Source organism: Galleria mellonella, unplaced genomic scaffold, assembly GCF_026898425.1.
Source record: "Galleria mellonella isolate WM207_F2 unplaced genomic scaffold, CSIRO_AGI_GalMel_v1 utg184, whole genome shotgun sequence".
NCBI lineage: Eukaryota > Metazoa > Arthropoda > Insecta > Lepidoptera > Pyralidae > Galleria > Galleria mellonella.
The window spans coordinates 8,322,012-8,346,765 of record NW_026442025.1 but is presented as its reverse complement, the minus strand read 5'-3'; the positions used below and the strand labels follow the sequence as shown (position 1 = coordinate 8,346,765).

General features: G+C 31.2%; 2 protein-coding genes across 2 annotated transcripts; both read right to left on the bottom strand.

Annotated features, from left to right (window-relative positions):
* Positions 1-1,020: 1,020 nt before the first annotated feature.
* On the bottom strand, positions 1,021-7,047 carry LOC113512061 (uncharacterized). Its single transcript, XM_026895830.3, has 6 exons — positions 6,887-7,047; positions 6,083-6,254; positions 4,411-5,191; positions 3,532-3,687; positions 2,989-3,107; positions 1,021-2,207 (listed from the first exon to the last, which is right to left on the bottom strand). The coding sequence occupies exons 1-6, from the start codon at positions 6,963-6,965 to the stop codon at positions 1,901-1,903; spliced, it is 1,614 nt and encodes a 537-aa protein (XP_026751631.2). The 5' UTR covers positions 6,966-7,047; the 3' UTR covers positions 1,021-1,900.
* A 5,307-nt stretch (positions 7,048-12,354) lies between these two features.
* On the bottom strand, positions 12,355-23,183 carry LOC113512007 (fibroin light chain-like). Its single transcript, XM_026895755.3, has 7 exons — positions 23,049-23,183; positions 18,447-18,535; positions 17,176-17,371; positions 16,213-16,356; positions 14,008-14,105; positions 13,592-13,736; positions 12,355-12,816 (listed from the first exon to the last, which is right to left on the bottom strand). The coding sequence occupies exons 1-7, from the start codon at positions 23,082-23,084 to the stop codon at positions 12,721-12,723; spliced, it is 804 nt and encodes a 267-aa protein (XP_026751556.2). The 5' UTR covers positions 23,085-23,183; the 3' UTR covers positions 12,355-12,720.
* Positions 23,184-24,754: the final 1,571 nt, after the last annotated feature.

Here is a 24,754-nt window from a genome sequence, read left to right as displayed (position 1 = left end):
TATCCTAGGCACCCTACCAGCTGGCAGTGATCTCAAAGAAATTTTTTATCTCTAAATATATACATTTTTTTTTATTTTTTAATTACTTATCTCTAATTATATATCTAGATTAACTATCTCTTCTATTTAGATATTTATAGTTTATGGTTATTATGCAATTAGTTCATATTAGTCCTTACAATAAAGATTTTAGAGGATCTATATTAGAGCTATTATATTATTATATAGTACATTATACTGTATGTCAGTAAGTTTTAAATTAGTAGTTTAGTCATCATACAAAATGACGATTTAAAAGACGTCGTAAAGTAGTCTACTTGAATAAATTGATGATTCGAATTTGAAGTATTTATATCATCATCATATCAGTGGTTAACTGTCCACTACTGTACATAGGCCTCCCCATAAGGGGGGTTTTGGCAATAGTTGCCACGCTTGGCAGGCAGGTTGGCAACCACAGGCTTTAGGTAAGGTTTTAAGAAGGACGTTGCTGTCCATCTTTCGACCATTAAGTTTCCTTAGTCGCTTCATGCGACATCCACGGAAAAGAAAGGGGTGGCCTATTCTATATAAGGACCACACAAGTATTTACATATTTATTTATATTATTGAAAGTTCAATTTTTCACTACGTCATATCTGAAATATGTAAATTTAATCGTACAGTGTCGAGAAAGTTTCTAATATTTATAACGGAATGATTATCACTTGGTAAGGCTCAGAGAAAAAGTAAGTTTTTTATACAACTTAGAATGACAAACAAACTGACGGCCCACCTAATGGAAAGTGGTAACCATCGCCTATAGACATGAGCAGTACCATGGACATAACAGAGTATACTGTTTCCCCATGCGTTGCCATTCCTGAGGACTTAGGTATTATTCGTCTGTACCCTATATCTTCGGTGATAACCTTATTATTTTTCTTAATAAAACAATAATAATATAATATTTAGTACAGAGGTAAAAAAATTTATATCTTTAGTGCACACTGAAAAATATGTTAACAGAAAGAAAACAAGAAGTTTGTTACTAGTATATTATATATAAAATAAAAATATAAAAGAAGATTAATTTACAAAAAATGATTTTGATTTGTTAAGTCAAATTATAGGAAATGAGTTTTCTAAATTGACTTGAGTTGGTATATTTTGGATTGTGCTCTTCCAAATTCGTTACTTGGTTACTTAACATAGGATATTTTAGCTTAAGAATTAGACAATGTACTTAAATATTATTAAAGCATTTCAATTACAAAGAAACTTAGAACGTTATTGCTTATTGTTGTTTTTATTGTAAATATATAATATGTATACAGTCCGCTGACTGCGCTTCAGATCAGATCGAATCTCAGCTTAAATCTTCGAATTTTTCAAGTTCATGTATAAATATTTTCAAAATAATTGCCACTCGTTTCGTGCTTCGGAGGGCACGTAAAGCAATTGTTTGATAAGTCATGTCAGATGTTTTCGTATATAACGAAGGTGGACTGGAAACTCTTGTCACCAGAGGGCATCATAATATAATAATTTAATATTGTTTTAAGAAGAATAATAGTAGTAGTATTTGTACAGGAGACATGAAACAGATTTATTATTTACATTTATTATACAAACTATATAGATACTTTCTCTTTTCGCGTTCTCAAGGTCGACAAGAAGAAATGTCTTCCAAGGGGAAAGAAATATCTTTTTGACTCTGTACCATGTTATTTTCTTTATAACCTGATATCTGCATTAATTGTGAATGTAGAATAAAGCTTATATAAATAAACGAACAGTTTTAATGTCTATAAAACCTATCAAGGCGATAAGAAATTTCTACAGTCAACTTTCGAAAAGCCGAAAGGAATATATAAGAAGAGTAGTTGAAGGTGAAAATTGTAATATTTGCATAGTAATATTATAATATATTGGAATATTGACCATATGTTGTGTGTATATTACTAAAATATATGACAATTATTAGAAGAATTAACATAAACATAATTATTACTAAAAATAGAAGGCAAAGTAAAAAGTTATCGCATGGCTTGTCGAAATCGTTACTTCTAATGTAACAATCAGAGAGATCTGATATATAGGCATGTGGCATTTCAATTACGGACGATTTTGTACCATCAATATCTATTATGCCTCTAAATGTATAATATCTCTTTGTGATTGTTGCACGCACCACTGTGGAGATCGGAAAGGTAATGTTCATGTTTCTGCAAAGATAAAATCATATATTTAATCTACTGTAGTTTAGTTTAACAAGAAACTTCATTCTCGTGATTAGAATAGATTCATTGATCAGGATAAATAGTATATAGTCATCCCTAATAGTTCATACTATATACCAAATTTTATGATTGGTTGAGCCGTTAATAGTTCATATTATATATATATATATATATATATATATATATATATATATATATATATATATATATATATATATATATATATATATATATATATATTTGATTATTGATTTTTATTAAAAATATAGATATCAATGTTATATTGTTTGCTAGAATTTTGATCCATTTTGGACATTATAATACAATATAATAAAAAATCAACATATATTTTAAAAATAATATAATAAATATAATATATATTATAAATGGGGATCTATATAATCTAAGGATTAAAATTTGAAACGCAAAGACTGTTTTTCCCAATTCATGTGGGCCAAGCTATTGGATGCCTGTAATCTTTAGTTAACTAATAATATAAATCTGATAGTGAGTTTTTTCGTTATCTTTTGGTATCCTGACGACTTACTAATTATAGAGAAAGAAAAACAGACTATTTTCTATTTTAGCCAATATTTCTGGTCGCCTGAACGATGTCATTGTAGAAACCGGTATTAAATTTATTAATACCAATATATTTTTTAATTCAAAGTGGATGCATGTTCTAATTCAGGTGTTTTTCAGAATGTGCATCAGTCATCTCACAATTAGGTAACGTAACATATTAGTTAAGGTAAGGTATACATACCCATAGAAGAGAGCCTTCTTGATATATTCAATGCCTGTGTAAATAAGATCATTGAAAGCATTGGTACCAGATGGTGATAATTTTATGTAATATATATCACCTATGTTGTCGGGTATGTGCTGAAAAGAAGTAAAATAGGGTCCGTAATATTTACTATAATAATATTACGTTCAGTGACATTTATTTGTAATAATTATATAATGCAATGAAATAAAATACGAGTTTTTTATATTGGCAACTTTTGTTTGAAAAAAGTAACGGCTGAGTTTTTTGGCAGTTCTCTTCAGCTGCATTTATATTTCGAACTGGGAGACAGAATCATTAAAAATTACTATTAAAAATGTTTACAATTAAATTTGCTTAAATAAATTTTTTTTTAAACAAAATAATGTTATGTTTTTGATTGAGTAATAGATAGAATAATAAGCTCATTCCATTATATGGTATACGTTAGAAGGAGAGATTAGGAACCATATTCGCGATCATATTTTGCATCTAATTCCTTAATGAGCGTTTTAGAACACCTACATAACATATACTCACCTTCGTATCATCATTATAGGGATGTCTAAATATCCACTGAACTCCTCTTATACCTAAGTCTCTTGCAGCTCTTGTCAATTTTTCTAAATTATATATCTCCACATTAGCTATTATCACCCATACTTTATATTCTTGATTTCTTAATTCATTTAGACCCTAAAAACATTAGATTTCAGTTAAATCGAGTGAATTGTATATATTTTATATTTTGTTATCATTAAAATGAGTTTCAAATAGCACATAAATAGAAATATATCATTATTTGTGTAGGTAAAATATAAGTTCATGCGTAATGTTATTCACTGACAGTTGACTTAACAAACTATAATTAAATTGGATAATTTTACTCGTATCTAATATTATTAATTTAGAATTAAATTCATTATTCGAAATTTAAAAAATTTCAATGGTATTTTTTTATATTTTAATCTTCTATGTATCAGTTATAAAGAAATAATAATAACATTTCAAATCTATATTTTCGCTTGTTCAAATATACTACTTACATTATAATATTATAGTTGCAAATTCAATATCCTACTAATATAATAAAATTATAACTAAAGGACGTTTGTACATGCAAAATATTTAAGAAGAATTAATATGAGGCCAAATAAATGCCAAAACAATATTTTTAGAAATTTTGCCTGCCTGTTTATCTGTATGTTTGTTCCGATATTACTCAAAAACTACTGCAGAAAATTGAATACGGTTTTCATAGTTGTATTCCGAAAGGTCTAATTTAAAATTTGTTGTATGTTTTATTTTGATGTGTCATCTAGCAGTGGTCTATTTAATTGATTTTCCTGCTTCTGAAATCCACACCTATGAAGTAGCAGACAAATAAATACTTACGAGCATTAATAAATAAATACTTACTTTATCAAAAGTACATGTTTTTAAATTTGGATCGTAATTAGAGCTGTTAATGTTATAAAGGCATTGCTTTACGGTATAAACAAAGTCATTTTCATGCAAAAGAGATATTAATTCTTTTTCAAATTCATCACTAAAATATGAATCATCAGATATAACTGCAATGCGTTGCCACTTCATTTTTTGTAGAAATTTGACAAGTGCATACTTGAGTGGTTGCCATGGCAACAAAGTGTATGAATTTGGATAATCTTCTTCATGCACGGGCAGCAGATGATTACTATCGTAGAAAATAAACGGAATCTGCGGATTAAAGCTGCTGAATTGTAAAGGTTTTGGTGCTAATACAGCTGAAGTATTATCTGGTATTTTCATTTCTGTATTGCATTCAGAAAATATGAGCTCTACAGGATTAGAATTTGCCTTCAATTTCTCTTTATAATCAGAATCGATGGCATTTTCATTTTGTGAACAAATTAAAATAATGTGAGTCGCATATTTCTTTGTTGGCATAGTATGTTCTTTATTATTATTTATATTAAAATTGCTCAAAATTTCAATGATTTCAATATCCTTTATGTCTAGTATATTTTTGCTGAATGCGGCCATTTCCTGTAATTCCACATCTTTTACTTCACACGATGTCTCTTTATTAGTTTTTGCAATATCTATAACGCAAAAAGGGTCTGTTATCGTAGCTCCATTTTCATGAAAAATTAAATCTGACGGTAACGTACTTTCCTTGTAAAAGTCGACTATTTTTAAGTTTACAACATAGTCATTCCTGTAATTTGAAATTTAGTTTGATTGTAATTTTATTAATAAATTTAGAAGTTTTAGTTGATGAATTTGTCACAGTAGAGACAATTCTTTTGTGTATTAGTTAATTCATCTGAAATGGCATTCAGAATTAGGCAGTAGATTCATAAAATTAAAAATGCTTATATTTGTACTTAAGTGCACTTGAAAGGATTATTTCCAGCAGTTGACAAATTGTACAGTTGGTATAATAACGCTTAAATAAATACATACTTTTATGTGTTTATGTTTTGTTTGAATTAATTTATTATCTATAGGTACTTATAAAATAGTTTGTCCTGACTAACTACCAAGCCATAGCCAAAATATGTATTGTACACATATCAACATCGTTTAGGGATATTTTAATATCCCTAGACGATGTTGATATGTGTTTTATATGTATGTTTTTAGATTATATAGATGAGAGCATCGTGCCTCAAAAACTGGCCAACTTTTTGTTACTTAATTGTCAAATTGGCTGAAACGTTTGTTTTATCAGTATTCTATATATTTACGCATAAAATGTATCTTGATGTATTATTTAATAAATAAAATGAGTATTTACGCATTAAAAAGATGATTTATAAGACAAAATAAATATGAAAAAAAATTGTATGAAAAAGTTGACCCATTCTTCTCGAAGCATTTCTATAGAGAAACAATATCTATATAATCTAAGAACATGTCATATGATTTAAATTTGTTATTTATGAATTAATAATAGTCAAAATACAATTTAAATATTATATAATTACATTAGTAATATCTGGCTTTTATTATTTTTAAATTTATCAAAAAGTAGATTCAAAGTATTTTATTGTAAAGTCTTAAATCCTAAGTATTAAAGGTCTAAGAGTTAAAATTTCTTACGTACCTATTTGTGTTCACTATTGATATAGTTTCAGTCAGGGTTGCATTATTAATATGCAATCTACGAACGTCAATGTCATAATCATTTCTGTTTATCATATTCTCTAGTTCATCATTCATTTTTTTATGTCCATCTTCGTTTGATACCAGAAGTAACAAAACAGATTTTTGATCACCTAAAAGTGATGATGGATTAGTCTGAATAATCCAGAGGGAGACTTTGTACAAAAGTCGACTGCTTGGGTACCTCTGTCTCATTCGTGTTTCAATCGTGAAGCAGTTGTGTTTGCATGGCTGTATTTTGGATTGAATTTACAGTGTACAGAGGGATAACACCTTGGGTCCTCAGGAATGGCATGGCTTGGGGAGTATTATGGGTGAAATAGTATACTACGTTATGCCCATGGTACTGCTCATGTCTATAGGCGACGGTTACCACTTTCCATCAGGTGGGCCGTCAGCTTGTTTGCCATTTTAAATTGTATAAAAAAAATAATCATTATTTAGATTATTCATGTCCCATTACGAAAAACTTAACGCAATGTACTCCTACAGAGGTCACTTGGCATTTAATATTATATACATACATTGAAGGGTATATATATATATATATATATATATATATATATATATATATATATATATATATATATATATATATATATATATATATATAACTACCTATAACTTAAAAAGATAATTAATATAATATAATAATAAGTTGTTGCTTGTAGAGTATCTTGCATGGGTACTGAATATTTAATATTATATAATTATATGGATGTCAGCAATACAAATTTAAACCCACCTGACAAAAAGTCCGCATCATAATAACATACAACGACTAGTAATACTGATATTACCAAACAGAAAACTAATGTCGTCATCTTGTATTCACATAATAAATTAGTTTTTATTTTTATTAAATAATCATTTGAAACTGTTGCACAACATAAACTGTTTCATACTAACAAGATATTTAATATATTTCCTATATCAGTAGAGGAAAATTATCCTAAAATTACATACAGTGGTTGACAACATTTTACTTTATTAAGAATAAAAATTGTTTTTTACATTAGTAATATTATTTTTGTTAGCTCTGGTACTAATTACTACTTGTGGAAATGATGTATGTATCGTACACTGGAAAAAAGTGGGTCCTGAGAGATGATCGACCTGAAAATGCCCCTTCTGCAAACAGTGCTGCAAAAAAAATATTTAGCGAGCAAGAAACAACTTAAATTAAGTAGATAATTTGATATTGATCTTTTTCACAGCTAAATATTCCCAAGAGATTACAGTATGAGGTTCTTCAAAAGGGGGGTAAAGAGGTTTCTTCAGGGTCGGCAATGCACGCGTAATACCTCTGGTATTGCAGGTGTTTATAGGCTGCGGTGACCACTTATCATCAGGTGGGCCGTATGCTTGTTTGCCACCTCAGTGGTATAAAAAAAATATACATAGCGAGGAATATACTGAGTAGACAATGTTTTGATTAGGAAATATCAGTTTTACCATATATTGAGCACATTCGTTTTGTAAAGTTTGGTAGTATATTGTGATACGCACACGTATGTTGCCTCACCCGTGTGTGTGTGCCTCGGATAAGTAAACCTGTACTGTTTGGGTAATTTGTTAAATTTTGTATATTGTATCTATTGGTGAAAACCTATATGCGGTTTCATTGTTGTTATCTTGTGGTTGTTTTTATTTAAATAAACCTTGGTTTTCCTGTTACAAATGAATACATAGCATCTAGATTATACATATTTAGAGGGAGCATCGTGGCTAAAGTGTACCTAATAATAATGTGGCGTCTGTAAATAAATATTGTAAATATTCATCTCATAACCACTTGTCAACATCATTACTTTCTTTTCCATCAAGTAGGTTAATTTAATTGTACATAGATATTTCACCTCTTTCTAGCTTTCGCACTGGACATACAGACATGACAGCGACGTTTACTTCTCACATTCATTTCTGCTGTCATTCTCTCATTATATGAAAATCAATAATATAATCAAGTTAGTTGTTATTTATTTCCTCCAAACAACTACAATAAAACAAAACATAGCAGGCCATTTTTAATGTTGCAATCGATGATACGAGTATTATAATAAAACAGAAAAAACGTTGGTTACAATTAAAAATAACAATATTTTGCAATCCACTGTTCATGCACACACTGACTAATCGCTCATGTTATCACATTACAAACACGTAAGACAAAAATGAAATACTTGAAGAAGCGTTTGCAGAGACAGACATATTCTGTTCAGTTGTTAATAGTTAATTTATATATGTTGCAGTAAAAATTTTTAACCAGTCAAAAGTACTATTGACTAGCAAAATCAGTTAAAAGTACTTTTGACCGTATGCTTTTGTCAATAATACTTTTGACTAAAATAACAGTTAAAAGTACCTATCCTAACCTAACCGGGGGGAAAGGGATTGTTAGCAATGGAGTTTGACAGCCCCATTGCTAGCAATATGCCTTATTAGGTCGACCTCCACGTGGTTCCCCCTGGAGACCATCGTGAACAATTCTTGTTGAATTCGTCACGGTGGGATAACTGACCTGTTTCATCCTCACCTATCATCCTTCACTGGTACTTCGCCGGTGTATACCGATAGCGCGGGTGGGGTTACCATTCCATTATCACCCATTAAAAAAAACCTAACCTAACCGCAAATTTGCAGTCAAAACCACATTTGACCAACCTGTTAAGTCTGCTATCTCTTTTGACTGATTTTGCTAGTCAATAGTACTTTTAATTGGTTAAGAGACTGCAACATATATAATATGGGCTGAAAGGGAATGTTAGTAATGGAGACTAAAAATCCCATTGCTAGCAATATACCCAACCAGGTCGACCTCCTCGTGGTTCCCCCTGGAAACTATCATGGTTAATTCCTGATGAATTCATCATGATGGGCTAACTGTCCTGTTTTCATTCTCATCTATCACCCTTCACTGGTGCTCCGCCAGCGTATCCCGTTAGCGCAGGCGGGGTTTACCATTCCATTTTCATCTACCAAAAAAAACATATATAATATATAGTTAAGCTATAATATTATTATGTAACCAACATATAACATATTAAAGAATTAGTTTTAAATTAATAAAAACTATACAATGTTAAAAAATTATATATACAAGTTTTTCATTTAAATTATATATTTCACGTAAGTATGTATATATTAATGTCAACAATTGTATCATCATTATATTGTATCAGAATGTAAATTGTTAATTTTCCTGTAGTGAATAATTGTAATTTATTGTTCAATTTGAACCTATAGTTATTGAATGCTGATGAACTAAAATTATTGTTATTTTTTATTATAAATATCCATAAAATATTATTATTATATTAATATTGTTATGTCCTTATATTACATAATAGAAGACTATTGTAATATATGTTATTATAAGGCGGCGGGTAGTTTAAAGTTTGGTTTGTATAGACAGCCAGTCGCAATATACATACGCTTATGTAATAGGCAAAAGGCTGGCAGCGCAATGCATGTTTTACACTTACCATCAGGTGAGCCGCATGCTCGTTTGCCCCCTGTGTTGTAAAAAAATACGCCACGTTTTACCTCCCTCTCCACATAAAACACTACAGCATTCATGCGGCGCTATTCTTGAGGTGTTTTTTTTTAATATGTGATAATGGAATGGTAACCCCGCCTGCGCTATTGGTATACGCTGTGAGGGATGATAAGTAACGATGAAAGCAGGTCAGTTAGCCCATCGTGATGAATTCCAATTCTAGAATTAACCACAATAGTTTCCAGGGGGAACCGCGTGGAGGTCGACCTGGTACGGTGTATTGCTAGCAATGGGTCAATTAGACCCCATTACTAACAATCCTTTTCCCCTCGTAGGTAATGGTTAGGACTCTATATGCTGCGCAATGTAATCGTTAGTTCAGGATGAACATTTATTGTCTCCTAAGGAGTCTGTTAGAATTGCTTGGGATTAGCGCCATTCCCCTTTTCCGGACTATAGTATAGCCCTGATAGGAGAGGTCACGAGAAGAAGAATGGCAGCGCTAGAGGAGTACAATGGATGTCTCAGTATATTTTATGATGTTCAGAATTCATATCTATAGATAACAGATATCTTATATATAAAATTCTCGTGTCACGGTGTTTGTTACCAAACTCCTCCGAAATGGCTTTACCGATTTTTATGAAATTTTGTGTGCATATTGGGTAGGTCTGAGAATCGGCCAACATCTATTTTTCATACCCCTCAATGATAAGGGTGACCCTCCCAAAAATTTATTTTTTTTATGTTTTGACAAAATTTTCCATTTTTATTTTATTATGATTTAGCATTGAAAAATACATACAACCTCAAATTTTCACCGTTTTACGATCAACCCCTGTATTTTAATCGCGATTTTTATATTTCGCAATAAGTGGTAAAACAAAGTTTACGGGGTCAGCTAGTTATTATATAAAAGTTTCATAAAAATAATCTCATTACTTTTAAAGAATTTGTATTGCATTAGTGGCGTTTTATATTTTTCATTGGAGTTCCTAGTGTGAGGTTTACATAGAGTTACATTATTATTAGCGTGGGCTGATGATGATGTCCAGTTGATGTAGATTGCAATTGTACAGTCAATGGACAGTAATGCTGTCCAATGTTGGACATAGGCCTCTCCTAAAGTGCGTCAATATGTACGATCCTGTGCTTTACAAATTTAATCGTTCCCTGTAATTTTGTTCAAATTGTCGCTCCATTTACTAGAAGGCGGCTCCCTTTTACATAAACAACCATCGGGTCTGCGATAATGTGGCCAACTCATTTCCATTTCAGTCTATTGACTATATCAACGAATTTAACTCTTTGCTGGAGTCCGATCTCTCAGAGAAACTTCAAGCATTGGTCTCTTCATGGGTCGCTAAGCGACTTTTAATTTTTTTTTTATACAACTTAGAATGGCAAACAAGCTGACGGCCCACCTGACGGAAAGTGGTAACCGTCGCCTATAGACATGAGCAGTACTATGGACATAACAGAGTATACTGTTTTGCCCATGATACTCCCTATGCGTTGCCATTCCTGAGAACTCAGGTGTTATTCCTCCGTACCCAGTAAATTCACGCCATATCCCACACTTCAAACCGAAACACAGCCATGCAAACATAACTGCTTCACGGTAGAAACATGAGTGGGACAGAGGTACCCAAGCAATCAACTTTTGTACAAAGTCTCCCTCTGGTAGTCTCCAGTTTATGGACTAGTTTTACCGTCAGGGTTATGTCTCAGCAGTGTACGTCAATGTCGATAATTTGTATACAAAACCTACCCCTCTAACGGATCGTTTCGGAAACTCAGACTTCCATACGAACTTATCTATGTGAACGTTAATAAACATAAGTTTTTGTAGAATTTACATTAGGAACTCAGGTGAGCTATTTAGCTCAGGTAGCTACGATTACCACTTTTAGGAGCATAAAAATATACCTATGTTAGTACGCAGACACGGCTACAAATTTAATAACAGCATAGGTATTAGTTATTTACCATAGCATACCATATCTTTTTTTTTTAATTGGTGATAATGGAATAGTAACCCCACCCGCGCTATTGGTGTACACTGGCGGGGCCCCAGTGAAAGATGATAAGTGATGATGAAGCAGGTCAGTTAGCCCATCGTGACGAATTCAACAAGAATTGTTCATGATGATTTCCGATGATACCATATTAACTCTCCACTGCTGAACATAAGCCTCCTCCTATTGTGTGGGTTTGTCGTAGTTACCACGTTTGTCAAATGGGTTGACAGAGCAGGGGGAGGGGGATTGTTAATAATGCAAACTACCAGTCGCATTGCTAGTAATGTACTCATTCAGGTCGACCTCCACATGGTCTCTCCTGGAAACCGTCGTGTCGCATTGCTAGTAATGTACTCATTCAGGTCGACCTCCACATGGTCTCTCCTGGAAACCGTTGTGTTGCATTGCTAGTAATGTACTTAGTCAGGTTGACCTCCACGTGGTCCCTCCTAGAAACCATCGCGCTGAATTCTAAGTTTATTTATAAATACGGGCTAACTGACCTGCATTTTCATCTTTATCTGCCATTTCTCACTGCTGCTCCGCCAGCGTATACCGTTAGCATCCCTCAAGTATAAGGTCATTCGTTAACGACTAGAATTCGTTGCCTTATTTTTAAAAATAAGACCTAGACGTGTACATATTTAGCGATAAATAAAATATACTTTAATAACGTTAAAATAAAACATATAATTACATTTTTACAACTGGATACATCTTTATTAAATTAAATAAGTATCGAATACCGTGAAATGAAAAGCCAGGTCGTGTTTGTTTAGTATAAAAACGTATATTCACATAATAAAAAAATAGTACCGTTTATTTCTGTCAATGTGGAACGGCAAGGCAAATATAAACTGTATACGTAATATTGTTGAAATATTTCATGGCCAATTTATTATTGCCTTGTCTAATAATGAGTAAATAATACTATATATATAAATAATGTGTACGAATACATCTATATTGAGTAAAGACGATTCGCGTTTTCTATTTAGGTTGTTATATGGTATATAAATATACACGATATATTATGTATAGTTAGTGAGTTCAACTTGTTTACAGTTGCACGTTGGCGGCTGCGTTGGCGAGGGCTTGTCCAGCTTGAGCGGCTGCTCCGGCTACGTTGCCGCCAGCTGCGACGGCAGACAAGACCTGAGAACACATATCAAATATTATAAAAGATGTCTCTAGAAGGTATGGTACCTGAGCCTAGTAAAGGTACGCTATGTATAAAGAAAAAATTTTATTGTAAAAGAAACAATTTGATTTTCGTTTTGGCACAAATTATATCAGTAATGTATAATACTTGTAAGATCTATCTCATTTGTGTTTCAACCGTGAAGCAGTTGTGTTTGCATGGCTGTGTGTCGGTTTGAAGGGTGGCATATGGCAGTGAATTCACACGGTACAGAGAACTAACGCCTGAGTCTTCAGGAATGGCAATGCATGGGAGGTATCATGGACGAAACACTATACTCTGTTATGTCCATGGTGCTGCTCAAGTCTATATGCGACAATTACCACTTTGGGCCGTCAGATTGTTTGTAATTGTAAGTAGCATAAAAAAACAGTCTTAGATGGTAGAATATTAATTTTATTTTGATTAATGATGTTTGGAGTAACGATTAAGTACAATCGCTACTAGTTAAATCTTTGTCTACTATGTTAATCAGGATCCTCAATTAATCCTGAGTCTCCTGCATCAATCGATTACGAACATCATAGTTTTCAAGAATAATAAAGCAATGCATGAGGGGTACCATGAGAATCTATAGTTAGCTGTTACCGCTTTCTGTTAGGTAGACCATTAGCTTGTTTGCCATTCTTAGCTTCAAGAAAAAATAATATCATATCCACTTCTGAACACAGGTCTGCCCCATGAAGGGGGTAACAAACAATATAATGTAGTATATTAGTAAGTACTTACATTGACTAGGGATGGCAGGATGATCTGTGCAGCTTGTGTTTGTGCTACGACAGCACCGGCTGTGATAGCTGCACCTACGTTGTTACTGCGGCTATTGAAGGCATTGTACAGACGTCTGGCTGCACAGTACTCTTCATTGATCAAGCTGCAACGAAATAAATGCATTCTATATAATACTATTACATTTTTTGATTTAGCATTTTTTAAATCTGGAATAGGGACATTATTTAAGCATATCTAGGACTGTAGAATACCTGTTCGAAGACGAACATACTGAATAAAGAATTTTAAAGACTGGTTCGGAATAGGTACTAGATCCCTTTTCTAGGTTTTTACTTAAACTTTGTAAACATTACATTCTTTTTTTGGGTAGTCGCGTAAAAAATATTTTGACATTGTCACACATTTTCACTCACCCAATCTGGTATGGGTTGGCGTTGTCGAGAACTGCATCCCAAGCTGCCTCGAATTGGTAGCTTCTGCCACCACCAGCGCAGTTGCCGACGGGGCCGCTCTGTTAAAACAAATAAAAATGTTCATAATTACAGATTAATTAAAAAAATAAATAAATATGCTCACGGCTATAATCCTAAATGTAGTAGTCAGAGGTATTTGTTGACTTTTTTCGCCGTGGTATAGTAATCAGATCCATTGTGGCATCAAGCAAGCTTTCTGTCATTACTCAAAAGTACAGGTAACTAAATAGAAATATTTAGTAATCTGATAGAGTTGTAGGTATATCTATCATTTTAATAACTAAGCAGCATATGAGACGGTGCGAGGACCTCAATCGCGAAGGAGAGCCTCATCGACGATCCATTGTCATTGTGAAAACCACGACCACTCTGTCAAGAGTGTACGACTGAAGAGAGATATGAGACGAGTAATGAAGGAATATGAAGCAAGAAATGTATGTAAGGATTGCCTTTGACACTCGCTTCTCTCAGTTTCGAAGACATGACGTGAAGTTAGATAGATACCTAAATAGAATAAATAAAGATCAATATTGGAGGAGATTAGCGATAACACCACCTTTACTACTTTACGAGTGTAATATATCTATATTTTTTTTTGTATTACTCTTAATTAGTGCAATAAAGAATTAATAAGTAAATACATTTATATACAAACAAATGTGTCAAGAAATCTCGGAACGCTATTTTATGGCGGCAGTTATCGTTTGCCATCTATGGTAAAAAATACTACAATATTATTACTAAATATTTAATTATTATAAATAAATGTAAATATATGTAAATAAATGAATAAATATTGATATTTGTAATATCCAAAATTATCATTCTTAATTATTATATGTGAAATAATTAATATAAATATGAGTCGAAGAATACTCGGCACGGTTTAAGACATTGTTTAGGGCAATTTGGAAACGTCCGATGATAAATGGGTTTGCAACGGAATGATTTATGTGGGCAGTGCGTGGTCTTCTATTGCGAGGGCCTTCGAAAAGGCTTTGATATTAATATTTCATGAAGGGAACTTACACGCTAATAGTTAGTTTTTGGCTAGCAAAAGGTATGTTTTAGATATAATATACCTATATGGTTATAAGATAAGAAGAATGAAAATTATTTATATATTATTTCTGCAATCACTTTGTCAAAGACCGTATTGATGTAAGGAAAAGTTTTATGTACCTAATGTATACAATTTAATATGATATATGATAGTAAAAAATAGAATGATATTTAATGATTTCGTAATGTCATCAACATTACGAAATCATAAAATAACAATAACATTTATTTTTACTAACTACATTTAAAATTATTAAAAATTAAAAAAAGGTTTGATCTTATTATTTAATATTAAATCATATATGTGGCTAATAAAACCCCCTTTTTATTGGATTGAATCCATAGTTCAATGTAATTGCAATATAAAAAGAAAAAAAAATTTTTAATAATATCTATTGTGGGGAACGCAATCCTATAACACATACTCATATACACATAATCATCGTTAAACGCATTTTTTTTTACATATTTATTTATCAATAAATCAGATTATGATGGAGAAACACACATACAAACTATCATTCCATTGGACGTGCATTCAATCCAGTATCAAAGATTCCAATGATTTGACTTCATCCTCATCTAATACAGTCAGTGCAAATCAATAATGTAGGAATCGTTACCATTCCATTTTTATTTAGAAAAGCTCCTAATTTCCTACCTTACCATATGCCATAATCGTCATTAACCATCCACTTCTGAGCATAGGCCTCCCTCATAAGGGGGTCAGTAGCTATTTTGCCAGTGGTTGTCAAACTTGGCAGACGGATTAACGACCGCAGTCAGGTTTTAGTGATGTTTTATTTATAAGAGGGACACTGCTACCCATCCCTTGACAACTAAATTCCCTTAGTCGCCTCTTACGATACGCATGGAAATGGAAAGTGAAATTTCTCACCTTTATTACATTTAGAAATACAGCAGTAATTGTAATTATAAATAATGTATGTAAAGTTGAATTTATCTCTAAAAGAGATTTCTTTCTAACTACCTAAAGCAGTGGCATAGAAAGCAGTAAGTATTGTAGGTATCAGTTATTAACTATCCATAGGTAATAGTATAATATGTAGTATAGAAACTGACCGAGTAACGAAGGGAGTCAGGGTTGGAGGCGAGTTGGCTGATGAGGCCAATGTTGGACGACAGACGGTTGATGTAGTTGGCGACGGCTATAGAAAGTGCTGAGTTGTCGCCGGTGCGGACCGAATTGGCGTATGCATCAATAACCTGTGCAAATAATCAAAATTTATATGTATTATATTAAACACTAAACAGAGACATACATAATGATTTAAGTAATTAAATTAAATTAATTTATTTGTATGGTAGTCGATGTTTACTTCAGTATTGTTTATGAATTAGATAATAAGATACTGCAAATATATGTGTAAATCTTATTTGGTAAAAAAGTAATATTATATTAAAATTATATTATTAAATTGATGAAAATAGATTATTGATAAAACTATTTAATTATGTAGTTCATTAATGAATAAATTAATACATTAAATAATTTGTGTACTTATTTAATTATGGATATAAGCAAGAGATTTAATCAAGTAACTAAAAATGAATTGAAATGCAACGCAAAATAATTTAAGTACATATTTAAAAGCTTTAATAATAAAATAATTTAATTAATTATTTTGTTCATGAATTATGTAATTAATAAATGGATTTTTATATTTATAAGATTACGTAACATATGTTGTACAAAAATTTATATCAGTATTTATATCGGCGAGATAAGATTGAGACATATTCTGTTAGTAAAAAATATTTAATAACATTGATCTAGAAATTAGGTTACTACCATACCAAATTAATCAAAATTTGTCTAGTGTTGATATGTGTTCAGAGATTGTTCAGCAATAAGACTGCCTCTTGTACTATTTTATATAATTCATGTAACTTTGGTTGGCAATGAAGAGTAATAATTTTTTTGCTAATAGGATACATAAGACTTTCTATATACAAACATACATATTCATGAATACAATGTTTGCATTGGATTATAACGGAAAAAAATTAATAGACAAAACTTACGGCGGCGGCTTCACAGGAGTTTCCTGGGACGCCGGTTGCGAGCTCACCGAGAGCTGCGACGGCTTGGGTTACAGCCAGGCTCTGGCTGAGGCCGTCTGGTTGGTCAGCGAGGTCGTTCAAGATTTGTTGAATGGTCAAAATGTAGATGTTTGTGTCACCGCCGTCAACAATTTCGAAGGCACGGTCGATTAAAGCGCTGTATTATAAATTTTAATAAATTAATTAATTAACAAATTAGTTTAATTAAATAATTAATTCATATATTACAATTAAATTTACTTAATAACCTGTTTAATGTAATAATATCATTAAGTAATTGAAATTAAAACACAGTAATTTCGCAAAAAAAATTTATATGTATTCTGTTTGTTTAGTATGAAATTGCTGTCATTAGCGATAATTAAATTAGTACAAAATTATAATATGTAATATAAGATGCCTGTTATTGCTAGTGTCCTTTTAGCACACTGGTCCTGTGACCTTTACACTTATTTAATGGGCTAAGACATATTACTACTATTTTAATGTGCCTTTAATGTCTTGACCTCTTGATTGCGACATTACTGTAGTTGAGCGACTATAGCATTGTAAAAAATGTATTTTATGTTTCAATTTGGTAGTGCATAAATGTTATAAATTACACATTGAAAATAAAATTAATTTTACTAATTTTAATGGAAAATTTATTATTTAACAGAATTTAATAATAATTCAATATGTGAAAGTTTGTAAGGTTGGATAGATGGATACATATACTACTGAACAGATTTGAATGAAATTTGATACATGGATAATTTATATCCTAACTTAGTACATAGAATACATAAAGTACTCTGTTATGTCCATGGTACTGCTCATGTCTATAGGCGACGGTTACTACTTTCCATCAGGTAAGCCGTCAGCTTGTTTGTCATTCTAAGTTGTATAAAACTAAAACTAAGTAGGCGAAGCCACAGGATACAGTTCGTATTAAATACATGTAGAAGAGGAAGGAGGCAACAATCGATAATCATTTCGCATTGCGTGTTTATAATTGTATAATCTTCATCATCTCACTGTATTTTAAGAAATATCAAATGGTGGTCTTACACGATCAAGTTTATCGCCAAGTTGGGCGTCCAGTAAACTTGTCGGTGTGTAACTATCAGTGTGCATGTTAATTCTACTTGAGTGCGCACTGCAATCTGGACGCTGCTCCCAACTACAAACTTAATAGTAAACTTGATCGTGTATGACCGCCATATTAAGTACTTAGGTCATGGTAAATATACCTAGAGATGGGGCGTCCATTGCCAACAGCTGGCGCGATGTTGTTGATGTTGTCTTGACTGATAACAACGGAGGGGGCGGCTAATGCGCTCTGAAAACGTAAAATTAAATTATTGTTAATGAACATCACAATATATGGGTTACACAGCGACATCTAGTTTTAAATTAGGTAGAGTACTGTGGGTGACAAATACATACTCTACATATAAAGAAGATTCTTAGAATAGTATGTAGGTACACAGGTATTGTTATGAATACTATATGTGTGTATTGCGCGAAGATTAAACGCTATCAAAATATTCAGATATTATACCATATTTTTGTTATTTAGATAAAGTTCATAAAAGAAAACTGATATTTTAATTTTGCAGATATCGTAGGAAGCAGATACCTAATTATAGTGTTGTATTTTAGGAAAAAAAATTTTTGGAAATAAAATAAAGTGAATACGGTTTACTTGATCGTTTGTTGATCAAGCTCTCGATAAAATAATAAAAATCAATAAAATCGACCACGTGACTATAGATTGCATGGAATAGCCATAAATATTGTGGAATTTTTAATTCGAGGTAATTTATAATAAAGATTCCAGTTTTGAAAATTGATATGTTATCAGTTACAATTAAACGCATTTCGAAACAAATCGTTATTTCTGTATTGTGTGAAATCGTGAAGAATGTCATGGTCTTTGTATTATATTTATAAATAACTACCATGCGAACGAAGTCGAGTGTTATTTACAGCACATGTTAATAACGAGAAAATTCACGCGGGATTTCCGTTGACAAATTTCAAACATAATGCAAATCACAACTACCTGTCGCGAGGTGCTACAAAATGTCGAACATCACAAATTTCCCGCTGTCGGAAGTATGACAAATCCACATTTTGAGTTATGAAAATAGTTCTCCAGTTGACACAGAGCAATCTCATGTCATCCTGACGCTAAAGAATTATTGAATGTCTATCACTTCATGCTTTCATACAAATATTATTATTTATTTATTATTATTTTAAGATTTTAATAATATTTTTTATTATATGGTATTATGTATTCATATCCTGTAATTATGGTTTATAACAGACGGGAAGTAACGCGATCGTTTAAGTAAAATGCTAATTTACCTGAACATGCAACACGAAAGTGTAAAAGTTAATTTATATCCTGTAATTTTCTTAATAATGTACAACATGTTTTTGAATATTATATTATTAAGGAGCAACGGATTAAAGGCTTGTGTTTGATGAGTCAAAGCTTTCGCCATTTTGTTCCATGTATGTTTGTATCAAACATTTGCTTTTTAATGCAGTCCTACTTAATCATTTTATGTGTCTTATTTATTCATCTCTTAGATTATATACCAGAAGATGGATATAGAGTATTAAATCAAAGAGATCTGTTTTTGACAGTGTTTGTTAGGAGACCCCATATATACGTTTATAGTCGCCTTTCCTTAGGTCTTTCGAGATTTTTTTTATTAAGTGAATTCTTTCAAACAATACGTTATCTATTTTATAGCAGCTTTTTCTTAAAAACAGTAATCACAATAATCTTAATAATAAACACTAGATACAAATACAAATTTTCTGTTCCGAAGTATCATTTAGAGAAAGGTAATTAGTCTTTTATGGAAATGCGCATTAAAAGTTATAATAAAAACCGAAGGATATTTTGAATCCACCTTTTATTAAATTTCAAAATGTTATTAAGAGATATTTAATGAACAAACCTGATTACTAGAATGACATACTTGCGAGTTATTGAATTATGTACGGGCTTTTTAATGATAATATAATTTTTAACATAGTATATTTAAATACACATAAAGTTAACAGAAATTTAAAACAGTAACTGTTCAATGTCTTGCGGGACCTTCTCAGCAGATAACAACATTTCGAATTTGGCAGAAGATTCATAAAAAATGAAGAAAAGTGCTTACGAATTGAATTGAAGTTTGAATTTGAATTTGGGCTACGATTTTTCTGTATAACTTATGATGAATAAAGAATTCTATGATGATATTTTAATCCATATCGCCCGTCTATGTATGAAATTTTATTTTCAGTGGAATTGATATCAGGTGCCCTTTTATCAAGAGTTTCCAGGCGGCTTTCGTAGTGAATAAATATGTTGTGCAAAAAACGAAGCAAGTACTATTACTACCCATGCGAGAGTATCATCTTTTGATAGTAAAGTCCTTTTTAAATCAGAAAAAACTAAAGGGAAAAGTGATAAACAACGAAATAGAGTTTATTTCCATCTTAGTTAAAATAACATACTGATTTTGGAGCGATTGATGTCAGTTTTTGTGTGGTATAAAATCTTTAATTCACTGAAGACATTGTCCCTTAAAATATAAAAATAATTACAAAACAACATGCAATAATGTTGTCTCATCTTATAGACAACATAATTTTAATATCATAAACGTGTGAGAATAAACATGGATTCGGAGCTTCCATTCAGATTCGGATATTCAAATATCTCGTTTGATTGCAATAGTGCTGTCATGAACAGAATACCATTCCAATATTCCTCCCTCGTCCCGCTAGCTCTCTACCTACCTACCTCATTAAATTTAGCCTCGAATGGAGTTGACATCCTCAAACCTACAATTTACATGTAAAGGTATCAAACAGGTAAAGTGTACCATCGTTCTGTCTGGTGTGCCATATTATAGTTGGAATTGGAATGTTTATTTAATACGGCATGATTTAATCAAAATATTTTTATCTGTGCAATATTGTTTTTTTTTTAAAAAAGGAATAGTTTTTAATTTAAATGATTATGTCTGAAGTCTATTAGATACTATTAAGGTTTTTATCGAATTCGACTAGTAAATCGTAGATTAGTGGTTTACAGACTTATTTGGCGACAGATCCTTTTTACAAAAATAGATACTATAAATAATTGAATAGATTAAAAATATTTCTGGGATTTGATTTAATTTTAATGTATTTTTTTTTATTATATAATAGAAAAAATATGTTACTTTTAGATTATTCTGTATGTTACTTCCTTCTCTTTTTAAAAATTATTACGGCCATTAGAAGCTTTCCACGGTATTAAGCAATTCAAGTATGACTGGCGTAGTCTATGTTGTACTTTTTAAACGATAATCTTTAGTATAATATTAATCAATTTTATATCTTTAATATAAAAGTGAGATTGTTATATCTTGGTTTAACTAATCAGCACAAAATTTAGCATACCTAGTCTATTTGGAATGGAGAAGGACATAATTTGCTTTTTGTCCTGATTAATCGATCGAATATATCAGTTACACGAAGTCGTGAGTAAATTTGATCTCAATAATTAGCGATAATGTAATAAACTATGAACACAATGTATAGAGGAGAAAGGGATTGTTAGTAATGGGGTCTAATTGCCCCATTACTAGCAATATATCTTATCAAGTCAACCTTCAATCAGTTACCCTTGGAAACCAGCGTGGTTAATTATTTTCAAATTTTTCACGATGTGCCAACTGACCTGCTTTCATCTTTACCTATAATCACATACTGGTGCTTCGCCAGCATATACGCCATTAAAAAAAAAACACGATTGTTCACAATTATTGTTTATCTACAGTAAGTTCTTAAAGGCGACTAAGAAAATATAACACTATACGTAATAATGCAGTGCAGGAGATGAAAAATCCCAACTAAAATTCTATTCCAAGGCTGACTAGACGTCAGAGAGATCCTTTGGGAATGTAGTATTTCAGCCAAGCGACAATAAAGTAAAATAGTTTACGAGATCACAATGTTTTAAAGTTAAAAGTTATTCATAGTAAAATTAAACTTTAAACCTGAATGCTCATCATAATGTGTATGAATAATAAACAAATTTTTCTTCGAACAATAAAACAATATTGTATTGTTGTTTAGAGAAATTTAAAAAATAATCTTTTGACAATTAATTACTGTTAAATAAAATAATTAATAACAAACATTATATACTATTACTTCTATTTTCTCTCTCTACATATACGTTTATTTTACATGCATGTTTTACAAAAGCAACTTAAAAGCCTGTCTGCTTTGAATATTTTTCAATTATGCAATCATGACTGTAATAAAACTTTATTAGATTGATAATAATTAAGAAGCTAAAAGAATCAGAAGAAAGTATGTTAAATTTAGAAAAAAAAATCCCTAATTGAAAAGTGAAAGGAATGCATTTATATAATGTATATTTGGGTACACGTATGTAATATTATTATGCCACGTTTTATTAAAAATCATCATCATATTATATCAGCCGTTAATTTTCTATTATTGAACAAAAGCCTCACCCATAAGGGGGGGGGGGGGTGGTTGTCAGCAATTGTTACGCTTGGCTGGCAAATTGACAACCGCAGTTAAGCTTTTAGTGATGTTTTAAGAGGGACGCTATTTCCCATCATTCGATCATTAAATCCCCTTAGTCGCCTCTTATGACATTCACGGAAAAGAAGGGGCGATACATTCTATGCCAGGACTACACGGAATATATTATTAATAATGTTGACTAAAAATAAAAAAGTTAAATAACTAATTAACGAAAACAATCAGAGGTTGCATAGTGAAATAAAAAAATTACAAAGAAAATATAAACTCACCGTCGCGACGAGTAATACCAAAACGAAGGGCAGCATTGTGCTGGTCTTTTTCGACCAATACGGTATATACTATACACGAGACCATCTGATTTTCTCCTCTATATATACACATGTAACAATTAACATAAATATATAACAACTGTTCAAACAACACTTTATAAACAACATAAATTACAAAGTAAAAATTATAATAAACGAATACCATCGACTTTCTGATATATACTTTAAAGTTCAATTTTAAATGAAATATATTTTTTTAATAGAAAAATATTCTTGTAATATTTGAGATTTTGAACAAAGGGTTTGATTAAATCGCTTGTTTAAATGTTTATTGTAGCGTGAGCATTAACGCAAATTGTCTTTCAGTCGCACAATGTGAAATTAAGTTGTATTCCATTTTCAGTTTGGACGTCATTAACTATGTAAAGCATATTATGAAGGTGAATAGTAAAGGCATTCGCACACTGAGCGATAAACTTATGTTAGAAAATTGTAAATATGTAATTGTTTCATTATTTTTGCATTTATTTCTTTCGACTAACTATTCAGATTTGTTTTTAGAACTACACGACGAATAAACGAAAAAAAAAATTGCTATCTTCAATATTTGATGTAAATTTCTACTATATCTAGCTTATTTCAGCCTATATAATATATATCTATTACTTGCCTATATTATTAAATTGTATCAATTCACTTATTTCCTTTTTCTCTCGGGATATCTAATTAATGGTACTTATTAATGCTTTTTTCATATGTATTTCTTAAATATTCATACATATGCTTGGCATTACGTTCTCTTTATAACCATTTAAAATGTCAATGCACATCTATATATTTATCGATGACAATTTTGATAAATTTACACAATTTTTTATCTTTTATAAGAGATTTTTCTTATTATAAATGATTATTTTCCAATTTTATATTAACATTTTATAGGAATATAATTAGACCAATATTATTAGTATTATCACTATCTAAATGTAATACCATCTACGCTTTAACTACTACGCTTTAACGTGAAATAATAGCGCTTATATTAATAAAGGATATCTGGAAAGTTATCTGATAAGTTTCTCGGTAGAGAATGCCTATAGCGATTAAGTCCTCCTTTATACCACATTTTATTGGTCAATAAAGTTTAAATAATTAAATTTCTTAGAATAAAAATAATTGTCGCTGATTGTGCAAGTAACTTATACTTTCTGCTTTGGCAAACATTTAAAAAACACTTAAATTAGTAAATAAAATGTATTTTCAATAAAGTTTAATATATATTAAATTTCTTATATAATAAAAATAATTGTCGCTGATTGTGAAGCAGTAGTCCATCGTGACGAATTCATAAGAATTGTTCACGATGGTTCTGCTTTTGGCAAACAAACCAACCTGTAACAACCAGTTTGTACATTTTTTTATGATAAAAAACAAGCTACACTTAAATTGTCGCCCATAAACAAGAACAGCATCATCGACATTATAGAATTAATTATAATATCCATATTACTCTTCATTCGTTGCCATTCCTGAGGACTACAGTGTTATAGTTCCGTAATTTCACTGCTACTATAGCATGTTAAAAATCTCAATAGATACGAGTCATAATTTGCTTTGTAAAACCCGCTGATGTAAATATGCTTGTTAGTTAATGCTACACCCTCAGGCAACATGCCAATTTAATTTGGTCTCACCTATTATGATAT

Excerpts from the sequence above, each read along its gene's own strand:
- LOC113512007 (XM_026895755.3), bottom strand. The coding sequence starts at position 23,084 with ATGCTGCCCTTCGTTTTGGTATTACTCGTCGCGACG. Across the intron at positions 14,106-16,212 it reads CTGACTCCCTTCGTTACTCG|AGCGGCCCCGTCGGCAACTG; the intron begins GTCAGTTTCTAT and ends TTGTTTTAACAG. Across the intron at positions 13,737-14,007 it reads GCCAACCCATACCAGATTGG|CTTGATCAATGAAGAGTACT; the intron begins GTGAGTGAAAAT and ends ATTTCGTTGCAG.
- LOC113512061 (XM_026895830.3), bottom strand. The coding sequence starts at position 6,965 with ATGACGACATTAGTTTTCTGTTTGGTAATATCAGTATTACTAGTCGTT. Across the intron at positions 3,108-3,531 it reads CCTATAATGATGATACGAAG|CACATACCCGACAACATAGG; the intron begins GTGAGTATATGT and ends ACTTCTTTTCAG. Across the intron at positions 2,208-2,988 it reads AAGAAGGCTCTCTTCTATGG|AAACATGAACATTACCTTTC; the intron begins GTATGTATACCT and ends TTATCTTTGCAG.